General features: G+C 31.7%; 2 protein-coding genes and 1 long non-coding RNA gene across 15 annotated transcripts; all 3 read left to right on the plus strand.

Annotated features, from left to right (window-relative positions):
* Window positions 1–1,952: 1,952 nt before the first annotated feature.
* On the plus strand, window positions 1,953–9,142 carry LOC103868420. Of its 12 annotated transcripts, none has more exons than XR_004458385.1 (16): window positions 1,953–2,022; window positions 2,103–4,437; window positions 4,573–4,649; window positions 4,737–5,139; window positions 6,134–6,189; window positions 6,295–6,342; window positions 6,433–6,525; window positions 6,626–6,704; window positions 6,780–6,872; window positions 6,955–7,023; window positions 7,120–7,157; window positions 7,238–7,315; window positions 7,394–7,444; window positions 7,763–7,869; window positions 7,954–8,043; window positions 8,107–8,545. It is a non-coding gene; the product is annotated as an uncharacterized LOC103868420 (long non-coding RNA). The 12 variants fall into 12 exon arrangements; XR_632879.3 differs by lacking the exon at window positions 1,953–2,022 and adding an exon at window positions 8,872–9,142 and having other exon boundaries at window positions 4,295–4,437; window positions 8,107–8,199; XR_632877.3 differs by lacking the exon at window positions 1,953–2,022 and adding an exon at window positions 8,600–8,863 and having other exon boundaries at window positions 4,295–4,437; window positions 8,107–8,199.
* Window positions 9,143–11,223: 2,081 nt separating this feature from the next.
* Window positions 11,224–20,068, plus strand: LOC103854882. Of its 2 annotated transcripts, XM_033292220.1 has the most exons (5): window positions 11,224–18,566; window positions 18,649–18,754; window positions 18,869–18,934; window positions 19,004–19,118; window positions 19,221–20,068. In XM_033292220.1, the coding sequence occupies exons 1-5, from the start codon at window positions 18,375–18,377 to the stop codon at window positions 19,363–19,365; spliced, it is 624 nt and encodes a 207-aa protein (XP_033148111.1). In that variant the 5' UTR covers window positions 11,224–18,374; the 3' UTR covers window positions 19,366–20,068. The 2 variants fall into 2 exon arrangements, with proteins under 2 accessions (XP_033148111.1, XP_009130102.2); XM_009131854.3 differs by having other exon boundaries at window positions 11,227–18,566; window positions 18,649–18,934.
* Window positions 13,583–13,957, plus strand: LOC117134327 (PE-PGRS family protein PE_PGRS47). Its single transcript, XM_033292600.1, has one exon. It carries the CDS (start codon window positions 13,583–13,585, stop codon window positions 13,955–13,957), a length of 375 nt encoding a protein of 124 aa, XP_033148491.1.
* Window positions 20,069–20,153: the final 85 nt, after the last annotated feature.

The raw sequence follows: 20,153 nt of genomic DNA on the forward strand, positions 1-20,153 counted from the left end.
TCTCCAAGCACACAGAATCACAAACGGAAGTCACCCACCCATAATCGTTAGCTTCTATGACTCTATGAACCATAAAAATTTTAGAATCAAAATCTTGAGTTTTTTTAGCTCATTGTGGAGAGAAAATGAGATATATGTTGTGTTTAGTTCACAAGAATGGAAAAAGAAGAAGGGTAAATCGATTTTAGGAGCATTAAGAGCTTCAAATTGGTTGTTCATGGTGGTTGTGGTAATGATGACAATGGCAATCTTGTAATTACTTGAAGATGATGAGGGTGAGAGAGTAAAAATGTCATTTTCGAAAAAAAAAATAAAAAAAAAATTGATGGCATTTTCGTAAATTATATGAACTTGTGGGGTGAATAGGGCAAAACCAATTTTCAAAAAAAAAGAGGTTAGTTTTGTGTTTGACTTTAAGTTATAGGTCAATTTTGCAAAAATCCCATACAAATTTTGCATAGAATATTTCACTATATAATTTCACTGAAGATTCCAATATAAACTTTGGTTACCACGTGTACTTGTTAAATCAAAAGTTATAAATGTAAATCTATTAAACGGAAATTTAAAACATAAAATGATAATTAACCATCATCTTAACGAATTTTAAAAACCAACAGAAGCTGCTTAGAAGCGTCTAATATGGGGCCTAGAGCAGCCTAATGTTGCACATGATTACTATAAACCCGTGTAGAACCAGTAACAATTTTTCTTTTGTTAAAGGGTTGACACAGTAACAAATCTTTTAATATTAACATGTCGAAATAATTATCACTGTCTGTTGACCGCTAAGGCCTCGATTGGTAGATCCGATGGCAAAACAGTAACATTATGCTTTCGAAGTACATAACCAATTTGCTTTCATAAATGCAATTAATACTGTTATTGGTAAAGCAGTAATGATTTATATATAAAACTAGGGCCGGGCCGCGCTTCGCGCGGCGAGTGGATTCGCTAAGTAATTGACATGATTTTTTAAAATAATTTCTAAAATTCAATTATATATTTTGTATAGGGCATTATTTCTATAAAATCGCTTTATACTGAATTTCAGAAAATTGAACCCCAAAATCAATGCAGTTAAGTAAATTATGTGATAGATGATTTGTCTTCTGCTTTTTATAAAATACGTATCATTTATTTTTTTGTTATAGATCACTACAAAATGACAAAAGAATAATTGTTAAACAAAATGAATAATATTTCAATCAGATATACATAATCAAACTAAAATAGTTATTGGAAAAACACATAATACTACCCTATATAATTTTACTATTTACTTAATGTTTAAAAGAATTTTAATGTGGTACTTATTTGAAAAAATACTTAGAAATGGATTGACATTTGTTTATGTTCCATGATGTATAATTAATTATAAGATTAACTTTCTTTAATTAAATGATTTTGGAAAAACAAATTAGTTACACTACAATTACTTATTGTCATTATTGCTAGATATATTATGTAATTTCTGTAAATAAAAACATCAAAGAATCCCTTTGGATTAAAAATAATTGGTACTAAAACTGATACTAAGATAATTAATTTTTAACTGCAAATTTTAACATTTTCATGGCGTCTCCTTTGGTCTTTCTTTTGTTTGATATTTTTAATATCCATTCTTCATCTCAGTGGATTGTTGTTTTTGGGTGTCATCAAAGGTACAATAGACACTTCTTTTTTACAAAGTGTGTTTTGTGTGTTTGAATTAAACCAGTTAGTTAAATCTTGAGCAATTTTTAGATATTCTTAATCAATATAGTGAGCCATTTATCTTGTAGTTTTAGGGACTGAGTTGTTTTTATGATTCTGTATTTGATCCTTTCAGATTAAAATCATATGAAAATTTTATTAGTGTTTTTAAATTTGGGATTATTTTGCTCTATGTTTTTTATGTCATAATTTGTTTTAAGGGTGATGTGTATTTGTGTTATCCGTTGAACATGCTTAGACCACGAAGAAGATCATCTTGAGGCTTCAGTGCCAAAACTGCAAGCACTCTCTCAACACTCGATCAAGGTAAAATGAACTATCTCCATGCATTAAATTTTTTTAATCAATTCTAGTGTATTCATGGGTCTTACATGTTATTCTAAAAGGTGACATCGGCCTTGGGCTCATCACTGTTCAAGCGATGCAAGAAGAAAACACTGAAAAGCAGAGCACTAAATAAAAAATGAGACAACATGTCTGGCCAAGAGTCATAGTACTCAAACGAACTGTAAGACATCAGAGACGAAGAACCCTGAGGTGCAACTTCCATCCCCATACTGAAACGTGTAAGCGCAAATGTTGTTCTGAGTAGAACAGCCTGAATTAGAGGACTGAACACCCCAGCTGCATCTTTGGTCAGAACATGAGATTGGTGTCGTTGTTACTGAGCTCCCTGGATCAGAGTAAGTCATAGCAACAGATTAATCTCAAATCAGAGGATTTTAAAATAAAAAAGACATGAAAATCACAAAACATCACAGTGAATCACATTAACTCAAATCAGAGAATTTACTTGAGGAGTTTACTGGTTTGAGGGCAGCCATTGCAAAAAGCACAACTAACCCACAAAACATCACCTCATGTGTCAATCTGTACGTAAAAGGCTCTTGGGGGAGATCACAGCCGCAATTTCGTGTAGTATGATCTGTTTAAAATACGAACACCAAACTGAGCAGAAGACAACAAAACCAGAGAAACAACTATTTGATTGAGACATGAGAAAAGCAGACAATAACTCAAACACCTTATAGGCAATTAAAATCATGTATTGAGAAGATAAAGATGGAAACTTTAGTTACCCAACAACTAAAGGATCAAAAGTTCCCTTGACAGGATATTTAATAATCTGCCGTGTGACTGTAACAATATGTCGTATCTAGCTTGATCATGCAACTTGAGTTGAATGATTTCCATCTCGTGACTAAAGGGAATAGCTTTTTCCAGTTTCAGCGCTGCCTGAACTCTCATCCTCATCTCAACTCCATCTCCTGAAAAATAATCTTTGCCATAGCTTTTTTCCAGTGGCAGCTAAGATCTTCCACCTCCATCTGGTTTGTATTGAGCCAAGAGTATATAAGACAAAAGCATAAGCAATCCATAGTGTTTATCAACAAATCTTATGGAGAAGAAAGAGAAAAACAAAAAGACAAACAAAATCTAGAGTTTGATAAACATAACAGCCGTGGAAGAACAACATTTGCTTTCAAATCAGAGTGGAAGACAAATGATGCAGCCATTATAGAAAAAATAAGAAATCTCTCGATAATAGGAGATGAAAAGATGATGTTCAAGGGATGAATAATTACCTTTTTATAGGAGAGAATCACAGACTGGAAACTGAATAAGATTCATTGAATTCTTGATCGTGGTCCTAGTGGCGAGGAAGAGTTAAGTTTGTGTTAATTATGCCAATCTCTGCAACTTGTAACGGTTCGGAGGTAAGACAAAACGATCAGAACATAAATGGACTTTGAGATTATTGACAAAATGTATACGAAAATCTCAGAACTGCAATTGTTAACATACAGAATGGAAGATTCCTAAAGCTGGTGAACCCTAAATTTCAGACTGAGAAGAAGATGCAAGTGTCATGGGCCAGCCCATGAACATAACACAAAACAATAGCGAAGCCCGTAACAATTAAATGAGGAAACCGTACGTTTTGGTCAAGTGGACACGTGGCCGGCTAGGAAGAGATGAATTAGTGATGTGGAGGCACAGGAGAGAGGCAAACAATACTTTATATATATAGATTAGTATATTATTTATAATTAGCTTATTTCTGAATAATATAGGTATATTATATTTATAATATATTTTTTATTTGTTTATTGGTAATAATGAATTATATTTTAAATGTGAAATGATTTTACTGAAAAATAAATTTAAATTTACTTTTTTTATAAAAAATTAAAATTTATTTCAAAATTTATTTCTTTAAATTCAAATTTTTTTTAAAAGTTCAAAATTTATTTTTAAAAATTGTTTTTATTTTAATTTTTTTAACTAATTTTTAAAACAAAATAGTTTGATTTTTTTTAAAAAAAATTAAGTTATACGAAAATTTTTGGATATAAATATTATTTGTAATACTATTTTTAAAAAAATTGAAATTATTTTTAAAAATTATATAGTTTTTGGATATACATATTAAGGTAATCCTCCATAATAGTCTCTTTTGAGTTTTTATCTCAAAAATAGCACTAGAAACTAAAAATCACAAAATAACATTCATTAATACACTAAATGACCTTATTATCCTTGCTTTATATTAAATAAAATAATAAATTAGTAAATCTCTCCGATCTTTCTCTCACGACTCAAAATCTCTATGATCTCTCTCACGACGGGCCGCCGACGAAATTTCACCAACTCCGGCGACGATGAACACTGTCGTCATCTCCGACGAGCACGAAGCTTTGATTCTCCAATGCCATCTCGGTATGATTAGTGTTTATCTTGTTTGGTTCACAAAAAAAAAGCTTAGGATTTTTGAATTGATAATTAGGAATTTCGATTTGTTGTTCTTCGGATAATATATTTGAGCTTGTTTTGTTGTTCAAAACGAACATGTAGAACAAAATCATAATTACAAAGAAGGAATCTCAGGAAGCTTCATTTACAGAGCTTTATCCTCGTGATTTTCGTTATGGGTATATGTCAAAGCCTTCCTGTGTCATTTGAAAGCACTGGTTGAGAAATATAATTAATGATCCTCTTGAGCTGTGTTGAACATTCAGGTCTTGCGCTTATCTCACGACCTCTCTTGCCATCATTACTGCTGCTCTTACTGCCTTAAGCTTAGCTTTCCAAAGAGACAGGTTATTTTGATTTCTCCTTTAATTTCTACTTTTATATCCCTTTTTACATATTTATTTGTTGTTTGTTTGCATCTATTGAATGTGTTTAGAAAATGTGTGTGACGATGTTTTAGTTCTCTTGTTCCTCTAAAAGTTATAGCTTTTTCTAGTTCACAACATACATAAAAGTTAAAACTTTTCATGTTTTCTTTATTCGCAACTGTAATGTGCCTAAGATGACTGTTTAGTACTGCGTTTTTGTTGTCCAGCGAGGGAAAGGTCCTTGGAAGTTGTTGGAGCTCAAATCAAAGGCTGCTGAATTGTGAGAACACAAGGTTTTGAGGTAATGTACCTTTTGATTTTCTTGTTTTCTAGATACAGTTGAGAACAACATATGCTATTCTCGAGAATCAGTTGAACTACATCAATTGCTTATGACATTGTTAGTCTCTTGTTTACTTGTGCTTGTGAAACTGTGTAGTTTTTTTTTAAAATTTCTGGAAGGATTTGTGTAGTTTTAGGAAAAACTTCCAGAAAATCTGATGGTAACAAATTTGAAAAACTTTTTTCTTGGTGTCTTGTTCTGCTTAAGCATGTTGATATCGCATGTTGATATCTTTGGTAGGCTCGTGAATTTTCTTATGACATTGTTAATCTCTTGTTGTTTGTGCTTTTGAAACTGTGTAGTGTTTTTTAAATTTTCTGGAATGATTTGTTTAGTTTCAGGAAATCCTTCCAGAAAATCAAATGATAACAAATTTGAAAATAATTTTGCTTGGTGTCTTGTTCTGCTTACGCATGTTGATATCGCATGTTGATATCTTTGGTAGGCTCGTGAATTTTCTTATGACATTGTTAATCTCCTGTTGCATGTACTTGTGAAACTATGTAGTGTTTTTTAAATTTTCTAGAAGGATTTGTGTAGTTTCAGGAAAACCTTCCAGAAAATCCTATGATAACAAATTTGAAAAACTTTTTGCTTGGTGTCTTGTTCTGGTTATGCATGTTGATATCGCATGTTGATATCTTTAGTAGGCTCGTGAATTTTCTTATGACGTTGTTAGTCTCTTGTTGCTTTTACTTGTGAAACTGTGTAGTGTTAATAAAATTTTCTGGAAGGATTTGTATAGATTCAGGAAAGTCTTCCAGAAAGTATGAAGGTAACAAATTTGAAAAACTTTTTGCTTGGTGTTTTGTTCTGCTTATGCATGTTGATATCTTTGGTAGGCTCGTGAATTTTCTTAAAATTTCAGGAAGGATTTGTGTATTTTCAGAAAAGCCTTCCAAACAATCGGATGATAACAAATTTCGGAAAAAACATTTCCTTGTTTACGCAGGATAGAAACAAGATGAGAGATTCAGTACCTCTCAAACTAGCACTGCTTGGACTAAAGTACCCTATTAGTCCAGAGCCAAAAGAAATATTGTCAATAAATTGATATTCAAACAATAAAAATAAAATATTGGTAGTTATATCATTATGAACATGTTTTTCCAGGATGCGACAGAGCCTTTGACTGTGATCATTTCGCCAAACAATAAAAAGGTAAACACCCCCTTCGCCAAACAATAAAAAGTAATTTTTAGAAGCTTTTGTACGTGTTTGTGATCTCCTTCCTGTTTTTTTTTATTGCAGATGGAAACAAAGGCAACAAATGAGACACCTACCTTTCTAATAGCTTAATCGAGTACTGAGAATCCAGTTTTTACTCCAAATCAGACGCAGTAGGTACATGCTCAAAATCTTGGAGTTTTCAAATAATTTTTGGAAGCTTTTGTACGTGTTCATAACCCCTTACTGATTTTTTTTTTGCGGATGGGAACATAAGCAACAAATGAGACACTTGCCCCTCCAATAGCTCAACCGAGTACTGAGACTCTAGTTTTTACTCCAAATCATTGCAGCAGGTACATGCTCAAAATCTTGGAATTTTCAAGTCGTTTTTGGAAGCTTTTGTATCCTGTTCCTGATTTTTTTTGCAGATGGGAACAGAGGCAACGAATGAGACACATGCCTCTCCAATAGCTCAACCGAGTAATGAGACTCTAGTTTTTACTCCAAATCAGACGCAATGGGTACATGCTCAAAATCTTGGAGTTTTAAGTAATTTTTGGAAGCTTTTGTACGTGTTCATGATCTCTTTCCTGATTTTTGCAGAATGAGGCAGAGCCATCATATGAGACGCCATCCAAGCCGAATCAAGCAGAAGAAAATCTTGACGATGAGGTCAGATGTATTCTTAAATTATAGTTGAATGTATTTTGGAAGAAGAACTATTGGTATCTATATCATTATGAATATGTTTTTTCCTGAATATTACAGAGCCTTTGACTGAGATCATTTCAGGAAATAATGAAAAGGTAAACACTAGTCTGTTTAATATATAAATACAGAAACTCTTTCATAACTACAACTTAAACTTTTTTATTTCTTTTTATAGGAAAATACACAAGCTTTGGATAACACACCTGCCCCTACAATGTCTACACCAATTCTTGATCAAAATCAGAATGCTGATGTAAGAAAATATCTTTAGTAAAAATGGCTTGTAATTTTTCTACATAAATCTCTTACAGTTTTTTTTTTTGTTTTATAGGCTGAGATACAGACTGAAACTCAAATTCTTCCACCTAATGTGACACAACAAGTATGCTTGTTTTTTTACTTTTGGAATTTTCAATTTATTTAGGTTGCTTTTGTACATATACATGATCGCCTTCCTAATTGTTGCAGCAACTATGTTTCATTTTATTTAATTGTAGAAACTCCTCATAAATACCTCTTTTATTTTATTATCACAAGAGGATACACAGGTTGTGTATAACACACCTTCCTCTCCAATATCTTCACTAATTTTATTGATTCTTTATGAAAATCAGAATGCTTTAGTAAGAAGAAATATTTAAAATGTTTATATAATATTTTTCTGTTTAACTAACTCTTACAATTTCCTTTTTTCTTATAGGCTGAGACAAAGACTGGGACCCATTTTTTTTCCGTAAGAGAGAGAGAGAGCCATCAGATGAGATGCCATTCCAACCGAATCAAGCAGAAGAAAATCTTGACGATGAAGTAAGATTTATTCTGAAATAATAGTGAATGTATTTTGGAAGAGAAACTAATGTTATTTATATCATTATAAACATGTTTTTCCAGGATATTATAGAGCCTATAGCATTATGAACATGTTTTTTGTAGGATGCTACAAAGCCTTTGACTGTGATTATTTCGCCAAACAATAAAAAGGTAACAAGCAATTTTTGGAAGCTTTTGTACGTGTTCATGATCCTCTTCCTGATTTTTTTGCAGATGGAAACAGAGGCAACGAATGAGACACCTGCCTCTCCAATAGCTCAACCGAGTACTAAGACTCCAGTTTTTACTCCAAATCAGACGCAGCAGGTACATGCTCAAAATCTTAGAATTTTCAAGTAATTTTTGGATGCTTTTGTATGATCCCCTTCCTAATTTTTTTTGGGAGATAGGAACAGAAGCAACGTTTAAACGATGTATAAAACTACTTCAGTTAGTGTAGAAACATCAATGAAGTTTTAAGAGTATCAGAAGTTTCAGCTGTCTTGAAGCATTTTTAGGAATTTTATTAAGAAAATCTTAATGTGATACTATTATAAGGCATATATGTTATCTAAGATATCCATCAAAATATTTTAAAGATAAAGTATTGATCTCACATGTGTTCCATAGTGTAAAGATGATCACAAAGGAAAATGATTACTTTCTTGGAGTTGATGAGGGTCTCTAATCTTTGTATATGTTCTACTGATACACTTCGTCTCTACAGGAACCAATATCTTGTCATAAAAGAATCGCAATATCTCTCTTAAGTTAGCTTCACTGAGACACTGACCAGTCAGGTTTCTGGGGTTAATGATCACCATTGCCCTTACCTACCATTAACCATGTGTCTTAACCAATAAAGAAACTTCTGCATCAACAGTTTTACTCACTGTTTCCTTGAGAGCGAGCCTGAGTAACAAAAAGTTTCTTTTTTTTTGGGGTCATGTTTTTCTTCTTCTTCTTTTTCAGTTTCATCTCTGGTAATTTCCTCTGCAGCTTGTTTCAGGAAGGACCAAGAACTGATCGGAACACCCGCTCACCGGAACCGGCATTGACCCGATTCTCACCTGAAAGAATATGCTTCGATATCCACAAACCCAACAATGAATCTACTAATTTTGCTAATTTCAAAACAGGTTTAGAGAGTATAGTATTGAAAAATCTGCACTTTAAGAGCACCACTTTAAGGATCCTTCTAGCAAACCAAACCAATTTGCTTACATGTGTTCACGAGAAAAGCAGTGATATAAACAATGAGAGAAAGTGATGAAAATCACAGAGAATAGACTTGGAACTATGAAGATAACAACATCCTTTTGACTTCGGAAAACCCAGAAAAGGAAAAAGCTTTCAGATCAAGATAGAACCTCTGATTGCATACTGATATTTCTTCACGTCTCTGTTGAGTGACTCGTAGTTACTAGTTTGAGAGACATTTTCAGAACTGACTTTTCACACAAATAGTAAACACACTTAGCTCGATTACGGAGGGAAAGCAGAGATGATTAAAGTGGTGATGATGGCGATGGGGATGAGCGGCGCTGGAGATGATGACGGATAAAATGATTAACACCGAAGATAATGACGGCCGATATGATCGACGCCGAAGATAATGGCAGCCGAGATGATCAACGCCGAAGATAATGGCGGCCGAGATGATCGACGCCGGAAATGAGGCAAGCTGTCGTCGTCGATTCATTATTTCAATTTTCAGAAAAAAAAATATAATTAGAGAAAGAAATGGGTTAAATGGTAAATTCTCATATTAAATGAATTTTTTTTTGTGATTTTGGGCCTTGAATTCTAGAATGGAAAGAAAAAAGTTGGTATATGGCTATCTAAGGTCATTTCTCTAAATATTACTCCCTCCGTTTTTTATTATAAGTCGTTTTAGAGAAACTTTTTTGTTCCAAATTATATGTCGTTTTCGGTTTTCTATGTAAAATTTATTAATAATTAATGTTGTGTGACCAATAGTAATATATCTTCTATTTTTCTATTGGTTGAATTGTGGTTAGGTAAATAATCAATGATGTTTTTGTTTAGAAAATATAAGAAATTAATGGTTTTCTTAATCTACGTGCATAGCTGTAAAACGACTTATATTAAAAAACGGAGGGAGTATTTATGATGTTATTATACAAAATAAGTTAATTCTATTAAACTATTTAATAGATTTTATATATTCTAAATGCAAATGCTACATCAAAATCTTCATATGGAAACATTCAGTAGAGAGCATTTGGAGAGCATTTACGTCATCTAAATGCTATTTAATGCTTTAAAATAAAATTTGATTGGATAAAGAGGAGCAAAATGCTTATGCTTAAGTATATATGAATTCTTCGCAGTCATCGAAATACATATCATACACTTCTATACATATATTTGAAATGTTTGAATACTCGACTCTTAAAACTGTGATAATGTGATGTTTCCGAGGCATAAGTGTAAATGTGCATCTCATTTTCTGTTTGACTCTTAGTAGTATTAATCAAGAATCAAAGTCCGGGCCACTTTTCTGCTCGCAGGATTGAATTGTGCATTTTTTTAAGGGCTTTTTTTTGAAATAGCTAAGAAAAATAAAAGAAATTAGTTTTGTAGAGAGAAGGTAGAGAGAGATAGAAAGAGAAAAGAGGAGAGATGGTGGGATTTTAGTTATATAGTGAATTTTGTGCCAAAAAAAAAAAAAAAAAAAAAAGTTATATAGTGAATTATGGTTTTTTTAGTGTTATCATCCCCAATTTCCCTTTCTTTTATTGTATACTGTAATTTTGTTTATGTATACTGTAATTTTACATATTATGTAGTTGTCAAACTGTAATTTTACATTTTATATAGTTGTCAAACTTTCACGGCAGTTTGGGATTATATTAAAGGGCTTTTAAGGGTATGACTGGTTTTCCCGCTACCACCCGCAAACGCAGCTTTTGCGGTTAGTAGCGGTTGCTGGCGTTTTGCAACAATCGCTCAAACCGCTCTAAACCGCTCCAAATCGCTCTGAACCTCATAAATTCAAAAGCTGGTTCCAGCTAGCGTTTGCGGTTGCGGGCGTTTGCGGGAGGATAAAAAAATTATTTTTTTTCCAAAACAATATAAATACAAAAATAAAAAAATTCAATAAAAAAATTAAAGTGAAATTATAAAAATGCTAAAATATATCAATTAAATTTTAATTAATATTATAAAACTTTAAAATAAAAATATTTTCTATATTTTTAAAAAAATTAAACTATATCTTTCTAAATATAAATTTTATATTTATTATAATATTATTATTTTTGATATTTTTATAATTGTATAAAATGTAAATATTATTAATTTATTATTTAACAGCTGCTGCATTTGGTAGTTAACCAGTCATAAGTATCCCGTAAACGCACAAATTTCTAACCGCAGAACCAGTCGTACAAATCTCTTAAAACCGCTAGAAACCGCAACCACTCGCATCCGCAAACTCCCGCAACCGCAACTGCAACCGCTGCGGTTAAACCAGTCAGGCCCTAAATCACATGTTGGTATCAGTATTCAGACAACTTATAACAATGCTTATACATTTATTGTTGACATTTGCTAAATTGGATAATAATGTGTCGAATGTTATGTTGTTGCTTCTGCCCCAAGAAGAAAAAGCAGCGGGATGTGAAAAAAGGAAAGAAACATGGAGGCCTTGTTGTTGTAAAGCCGACTAAACCCAGTGCTGGCTTAGATAATAGATAGCATGGCTATCAATGTAATCACCCCGGGACACACAGTTAAAAGCCTAAATTTTCAAAATTTATTTTAATCGGATAATTTTATAAATAAAATCACTTTTAATGATAATTTTTAGATATATATATATATATACATTTTTTTTCTTCAACTAAAGTTTCTTTTTATCTAACTAGATTTATTATTAAAATTTAATATAAATAGTTTTAAAATACCGTAAACATTTTTGGGAAAAAACCAAAAATTTATTTCTAAAAGATTAGTTTTGCTCAATTAATAGATTCCACATTTATTTTAGCTGGTCCTAAAAAGCGTCGGAATAAAAGAGTAAAAGCATGGCTGTGCCTTCATTTATGCAAAAAGGCATTTGCTTTGGGCCACTCAATTTTGTAAAACTAACGATTCCGCCTTTATTAGAAAATATTTGATTTATTTAGATAAAAATGATTTATGTTGAGTTTTTTACCTCTATATATAGATAGTATGATTAAAGGTTATGATTTATAATATTATTTGAAGAAAATGTATGTATTATAATATCTTTATGTTAACATTTTAGATTGACAGGCTAATATCATATGAGTAATAATTAGTATGCAAAATAAATTAATTTTCTTATGGACATTTTAAAAATACTATGGTAAATCATTTGTTAAAACAATTCCAAAAAATATTGTACGTTGTTTTCAATGATACTGAAGTTTTGAAATATAGAATATCGTTTCATAATAAATAAAATTAATTAAAGTTAAATCACGTTTATAAATAAAATAAAACATTTGGTAAAAATTTACAATCGTCTTAGGTCCCTCAGTCTAGGCACGGCACTGAGTAGAGGTAAGGCGGCAGAGAAGTGAGGTAGAGACGTCCACAGTGAAATGGTGGTGGTTGTGGTGCTGGAGGCAGCTGCGGAGGTGGATGCGGTTGAAAGATGATAGTTCGATAATTTGTTTTGTAATGATAACTTCTTGTGTTTGTGACTTATTTTAACCTACTTTTTTGTTAGAATGGAAATCGAATATTATACATTACCTACGCAATATAGACGGCATCATGTATTTATTTTTATTCTATTAAATTACTATATAATTTAGTTAGTTTCATGTATTCTATGCGAAGACAAAGTTCTGGGAATTGAATTTCAAATGAATCATTTTAAGTTATGCTACTGAATCCATAAATGATTTATTGTTGATGCACAAACTTTTAATTCTAAACATGGTACTCCTTATTTGTGTTTTTGTTCAAGTTGTATCTATCCTCCTATTAGTTTAACTCGTTAATTTATGTTGATCCTTTATTTCTCATATTTAGTGGAAATATTAGTATCCTCTAATAAAATTTAGTTAAAGTTAGTCATTTAGACTAATTAAATAATAATAAGCTGGTAAAATTAAAATACTAAGAAGCTTTAAAGTTAAAAAAACTTAACTATGCCAAATTAATGGTATGAAAATTATCAGAAATTTATTGTATTATAGAACTCGACATATTTATTTTCTAAACATAATTTATTTAATGAATACAAAGAATAGTTTATCAGTGTATGTATTGTCATGGACGCGCTTTGGAATGACTTTCAATCATCCAACCTATTTATGGTGATCTCATTGTATAGTTGATTCTTCATTGTTTATACATTTTGATATACCCACAGACCCGTAACAGCTGACTTACTGAAGATTAGTTCTTTCAGACTTAATCTTTGAGTTTATGGTCAAAGAAACAAAGTGATTAAGTTGTCACGTACGTTTTTTTTTCTTGGAAAGAAAAAGTAATCAAGAAGAAGATGTCACACTTATTAATTATTTTGCTAGTACATTTGAAATTCCTTTGCAATTGCTTGTAATTTTCATAAACAATTTAAAATGTTTAGAGTTATGCTATAACCTTCTATACATTTTCAAAGTATACGACAACTTAGATCTATATAAAAGGCCACCAAAAGTCATAATTTTGCATTCAGTTTCCAAAAGAAAAAAGAAAAGAAACAATGAAAGGTTACATTATTGCTCTTATAGTATGTGCCTGCGTCGCTATAATCGCGGTTGTTCTTATCTTATGTTGTCTTCAAAACCGCAAAAAGAAAAAAACGTGGTCTCCTCCACCGCGTCCGCCGGTAAAAGACGTTGAAAAAGGTAGAAGCAGTGTCGCAAGAGATGGAGGGCTTGTTGTTTTGACAGGCACCGCTGTCACCACAGCCGTTGTAGCTACGGCTGTAACCACCGGAACCGCCGATGAAATTAGTGGTGGTGGAGGAGGCGGGGAAGGCGGAGGAGAATGTGATGGTGGTGGAGATGGTGGAGGAGGATGTGGAGGTTGCGGTGGTTGCGGTGGTTGCGGCGGTTGTGGCGGGTGTGGAGGTTAAAGGCTGTATAGTTATTAGTGACGTAATAGTGAATTTGCATGCAAGGTTTTAAATTGTGAATGTAAGGTTTTAAGTGTGATCTCCTTAATGAGATAAAAAAATTGTAATCATAATTAATGGGATTGTAATAAGGTGAATATAACCATTATATATGTAATCTAAATTTTATGGTTTTCTAGATAATTTTTTTTAGTATAACTAGTTACTACTGAGAAAGTCTTGTATATTAAATCTTCAAATACAACTTTGATTACTCAAAAATTAACTACGTAATGAAAAAAAAAATTAACTACGTAAACGGAATGCCTTCTTAAAAAGTTAATTTCAATTTTTTTTTTTGCTTTTGTTTTAACCATATGTAATGTAGACTTATACCACCAGACTAATTTTTGAAGGAGAATATAATCGTTGAATACCTCACTTTTCAGACTTTTAAATATATTTAAACATGCATGATACCATTTCAATTGGCAAAATGGAAGTTAAAAATGATTCAAGAATGATTAATGTCTCCATCATGACTTTGCTATATAGAAGGGGTAAGAAAATTGGAAAACTATGTTTCATAATGTCATTTTTGTTCATAAGAAGAGGCACCCTAATAAATGTACTGATAAATTAGCTAGGAAGGCTATAAATATTAATGTGGAATGGATGTGGTTCCATTGTTGACTTGTTGTCCTTCCCTTTTAAAACATCTTGTAACATTGTAAAGATGATATTAATCAATAAAAAGTTTTTAGTCGAAAAAGAATATCAGTCGAGTCAAAGGAACAAAATAAAAGGTCATAGTGCTAAATTTTGTTGTATAAGAAGTAAATAATAAAAAGAGAGTGGTACAGTATGTATGTTATTAAACTTAACTAGATCTCGACCCGCACAACCGTGCGGGTGTTATTTGTTATTTTTTATACTTCACAATTATGGTTAGTCATATGTTTTGATGGTTCGAAATGTTATATGCATTGATGTTATATGCATTGATGAAATGTGTTATTGATGTTTAAACAACTAAGTCTAAATAAATGATTTGGAATTTGGAGTTTTTTTCAACTTTATTATTTTCAAGTATATTTGATTATGAAACATACAATTTGGATAATTTTTATATTAATACATATAAGCTAATAAAGACACAATTTTCATAGTTTAGAATTTGATATTTTTTATATAGATAATAATTTATTTGGTGATAATGTAAGTAATATATTTAAATTGTTTATGACAAAATCAAAGTTATATATTTATAATTTATTGTTTCAAATTATCAGTGGTAACTCTTTATTAAAACATGGACACTAATTAAAACCTTAACTCTCAATTTAACATTAAATTAGATATTTTACTAAAGGTATACTTGTATTTTAGATTTAGTCATACATATATGTTAATCAGATTATTTGTATGATCTAAATTTTTAACTCAATAACCTACGCTAAGTCTAATTAATAAAAGTCCACTTCATTTAAATTATTATAAAAAAATTGTAGAAATTATTATTTCTTATTCTATAAAAAAATAAATTAGTATTCATTTATAATAACATTTAATATTAACTACGAATATTACTATTTAATAGTAAATTTTTAAATAAATAAAGATACTTAAATGAAAATGAAGATGTATTAAAATGTAATCTTAAAAAGATATTTTTAGATATTTTATTTTAAAAATATTAAAATAATATGTTAGCTAGATTATATTTAATAATAACTAAGTTAGTTGTAGAAGAAATAAAGGAATTTAAATAAATGTAGTGGTCCAACATTGTTATTAATTAAACTTTGAATTCTTGATTTTATGAGTGATTTTTATATTCTTACAATTAAATATTTTATTCCCAATATATCTTATATTAAAATTATTTAACGTATTTTGTTTTAAATGTATTAAAACTTAATTTACATATATTAAATAAAGTTATTTGTTAATATTCTTTTAAAATAAAATATGCAAAGTTTGGAAACCATAATTCTATAGCTAAGATATTTTTTACGATACCAAAATTTTAAAATTTTGCCAAAATCAAATTTTCAAAAATATTTATTTTTCCGTTAAAAAGTAACGAATGTTTACCATACATGTAAGTTGGCTTTGGTTTATTGATTTATAACCACACTATTTTGGAATTGGTTTACTTAAATAGTGAATTGCTTGTGGTTATGTTCCTTTGTGCAGAGACTTCATATATGATTGATAACATATAAATTTACATAATGTTGAACTTCTAGACCTCTCTCTGAGCTTCTTTCATTATTCTCAGTCACAAATCCAAACCCACGACTCTGGTCGGTTTTTCTATATATTGTATATATCTCTTGAACTAAACAAATGTAAAAAGAAAGAATATTCAAAACCAAAAGTATGAAAGTTCCATCTAATGTTAATATATGTAGATATATTCAATCCACACAATTCTGAACACTGCAATAACTATTTCAAACCAGAGATGCTCCGACTGTTCCGACTTTCTCAAAGAGCATAGCTAAAGCCTGGCTGTCAGCATCATAAGCCAAATTTTCAACGAACAGCTTTGCTTCTTCCAGTGGCTCCAGGAATTCGCCACCTTCACTCACATCTCCTTCCTCATTTGAAAACGTTGCGTTTGGGTCAATTATCTCCTCAACATGTAAATATGTTAGCTGACAAAAACTGTGGCTAAGAAGTTACCATTCGTTGTCATTTTTGTAGCCTGCAGAATGTAGAAGCTTTCTTCCCTGCTGGGCCATCACTTGAGCTATTGAACATCGGTGAAGTTTCAAACTTTGAACGTACAGAACCATAACCAAATCAGAAGACATCATGATTGTCTCCACAAGTTAGAATCAAAGAAAAAAAAACAAAAAATGTTTCCTGGTGGAGTCTCCAACTCATGATGATTGTTGATAAGGAGATTATCATGCTCTTTCTCACGCCTCTCATCTCGAGGAAGAAAGATAGCTCTTCATCTTCCTCTGTCATCATAGAAGCCCTAAGCTGTTGTCTCTGCCTCTGCTGAATATCCAGCAATAGAGACTCATGTGCCCTAAAGGTTCAATTCATCTCTCAACCAAATTTACAGAACACTAAGAGTCCTATCTCTATTTTGATATTCTTTTGTTTTAAAATATTGATTGAAGAATTTAATTTTTCTTCTACCTGATCAATGGATTTCAAATTGCTTTTCTTCAATCCATCTGCCTCCCATCCCATGGAAACATCTTTGTCTCTGGAAATATGAATCCCGTGAACTATTTTCTTTTTTTACATCTTGGGCATTGGTTATAGGTTAAACCAGTTAATATACTGATTAATGATTAATGTAATTTAATTAGAATTGATTAATGATTAGTGATAGTTTATTTTATAAGGAATGGTCTATTTTAAAATATCACACATGAAAAAAATCATGACTTCTGTTTTAATATATAAGATATGAATACACGTCTAGACTAATTTGGTTCGAAAAGTTATACCAGAAATTCGAGTTTTGTTGATGCTTAACCGGAATAATACACGGTTCGGTTAGAAATAGAAAAGAAAACACCAAGACAAAGTCAATGGTCAATGAGATGAATTACGAATACAAGTTTCCAAGAGCTTCATATTTTTAACACAAGTAGTCATCGTCCACACATATACATATATATATATATATATAGTCTTCATCTTGTTCCCTTCTAAGAATCAAATCATAAGAAAGATTCAATCGATGAGTGTGGTTGTGGCTATAGTGTTTGGAGCGTTTCTCTTGCTAATGTTCATCCTATGGCTCATCCATTTTCTCTACCATAAAGGTAAGCTAGACGTGGCAACAAAAGCAGCTATAGTTCCGCAGTATGATTGAATTTAATCGAGATTGTGACAACATGCAATTTTGATATTTATGTGAGATGTATATTTACTTTTGTAGGAAATGATTGTATATGAGTCTAGGAGGGTGTTCCTAGTTTTACATGACAATTTTAGTTCGATGTCGTAATTTAATGTTATTTTTATGTATTTATATATAGGTATGTTTGCTTATTCTTTTTATGTATCTAACTAATATATAAAAGGGATTGAAGGAGAGATTTGAAGCTGTCCACGTCACCTAGAAAAATCATCCAATCAGATCACACTTTTTTGATATGTCATGCAGGTTTCGTATGGGCTATTTTCACACTTTCGTATGGGCTCTGATTTATTATTAGGCCCATCAATGATAGTACATCTGCATCTTTCGGAGTCGATAGTCTCCCCCCCCCCCGAGACCCTTCCACTTCATCTTCTCCAAACGTCTGATCTTTCCCCGTTACCTTCACAATCAATGACGCTGTTAAAGCTATTCTTCAATTGTGTGATCCATCTCTCCTTGATACTTCTCTTATTCAAATCTATGTCTCTTAACCTAAATCCATCCTAAATAAAAAAAACTTAATCTGGAAAAACTACACCCATGGCGATGAAATCCACCGCAAAGTCTCAGCTTACCACCGGAAAAGCTTCCGTCGCCATGTATTTCAACGACATCTCACCAGGACGATCTGAGTCACAGCTTCGATTCCGGCTAATCCACTTTTGGGAGGCAAGAAACATAGCCAAAGCTCGGGCCTTTCTTGGCTTAGAGCTCCTACTCATTGATGAACATGTATGAGTTCTAATCCCCTAACTTTCATTCCACTGTACTTTAAATCAACATCATTAAACCTGAATTATTCCAACTCCTGCAGGGGACTGTGATGCAAGGTTTTATATCCTCTAATCGTGCTGAAACATACCGGCCTCATCTCAAAGCAGGAGCTACTTACACTCTTCAGATTTTTTTTGCCACCAGAAGCAAGGAGATTTATCGTGTTGCTGATCAGAGTTTAACAATTTCATTCTCCAACGGCTCTGTTCTCGCTCCCCTTGACGACGATGACATACCCGTCTCTGTCTCTTTCCCGGCAGACAGGTTCAGGTTCCACACACATGATGATTTCCAAGCTAACCGTGGACTCAGGGGCGACCTCTACGGTAATCTTGATTTTAAAAATCTGTGTTGTATTTAGATATCTCTACTAATCTTCAAAAAAATTGTTGTAGATGTCGTTGGCCACTTGAGGCTGGTGAATGGACAGTCTCTCATTGACCGCCCCGTCCTTGATGAGGCCGAAATAATCAGCATGCGTCATGTTTTGGTACATTTGCAGACGAAAGAGTATGTGTTTATTGTTATTATGATCACAATCTCACGTTCTGTAAAGCTTACTCTCTAGGACATCTTGATAACACTTAAGCTGTTTTAAATAAATTTTTGCAGTGGAGCCGTTATGAAGCTGTACCTTTGGGACCAGGCTGCAAAAGATTTTTACAAGAAATTCACATCCAGTGAAGACACTAATCAATTTTTCCCATGTCATAACCCACCCACTGCAAATACAAGCGTTTCCTGTTTGCCTCATTAACTCTCACTTGGGTCAATGCTCTTCACGCAACCTCTATGTTAATGCTTGATAGTTTCAGAAAAGAATTAAGTTGTGTTTGGTTGCTCATATCTCATTAGTTTAGGCTCCTGTCTTACGTTGAGTTATGTTGTGGTTCAGATATATGTGGTCATCTTCTCTCTTTGAAGTTTCAGCCATTCATGAAACAGTATCATTAACGTGTGTGTCTGTTTTAATGTGGCAACCAAAAACAGGTAATTTAGCTCTCAGCTATGTTACATGGAAACGGAAGCGGGTACGTGGAAGCGGAAGCGTATGGAAGCGCAGAAGCGAGATTTTTTAAAAAATTAGGAAGCGGATACGTGTTGGAAGCGTATCCACATATATATATATATATGAATATATATACATATGTAAGATTATTTTTTAAAATCTAAAACTAAAAATTATATGATTTAAATTTAAAATAAAGCATTTATTCTTATAATAATTTTCAAATGACTTCATATTTAAACTGTGAAAATACACATAAATTAAATTAAATAATATTATATTATATTTTTTTAATTCCTTATAATTAATTGACATAATATATTTGAATATATGATTTATCTTTAATAAAAACCTCAATGCATAAAGATAATTTATAGTATTAGTTTTAATATTTATATATTCTTATTCTCTCTATTCAATACTATTAAAATTTGGATTATATATAAATTAAAAACTATAATTTTATATTTTTATTGATATAAGACATTGTTTTTTTTTAAATGGAAGCGTGATTCCAAAACGGAATCGTAAGCTTC

This window comes from Brassica rapa, chromosome A05, assembly GCF_000309985.2.
Source record: "Brassica rapa cultivar Chiifu-401-42 chromosome A05, CAAS_Brap_v3.01, whole genome shotgun sequence".
Lineage (NCBI taxonomy): Eukaryota > Viridiplantae > Streptophyta > Magnoliopsida > Brassicales > Brassicaceae > Brassica > Brassica rapa.

Coding starts and splice junctions, on each gene's coding strand:
- LOC117134327 (XM_033292600.1), top strand. CDS start 13,583: ATGAAAGGTTACATTATTGCTCTTATAGTATGTGCCTGCGTCGCTATA.
- LOC103854882 (XM_009131854.3), top strand. CDS start 18,375: ATGGCGATGAAATCCACCGCAAAGTCTCAGCTTACCACCGGAAAAGCT. Junction 18,935..19,003: donor ACTCAGGGGCGACCTCTACG/GTAATCTTGATT, acceptor AAATTGTTGTAG/ATGTCGTTGGCCACTTGAGG. Junction 19,119..19,220: donor GTACATTTGCAGACGAAAGA/GTATGTGTTTAT, acceptor AAATTTTTGCAG/TGGAGCCGTTATGAAGCTGT.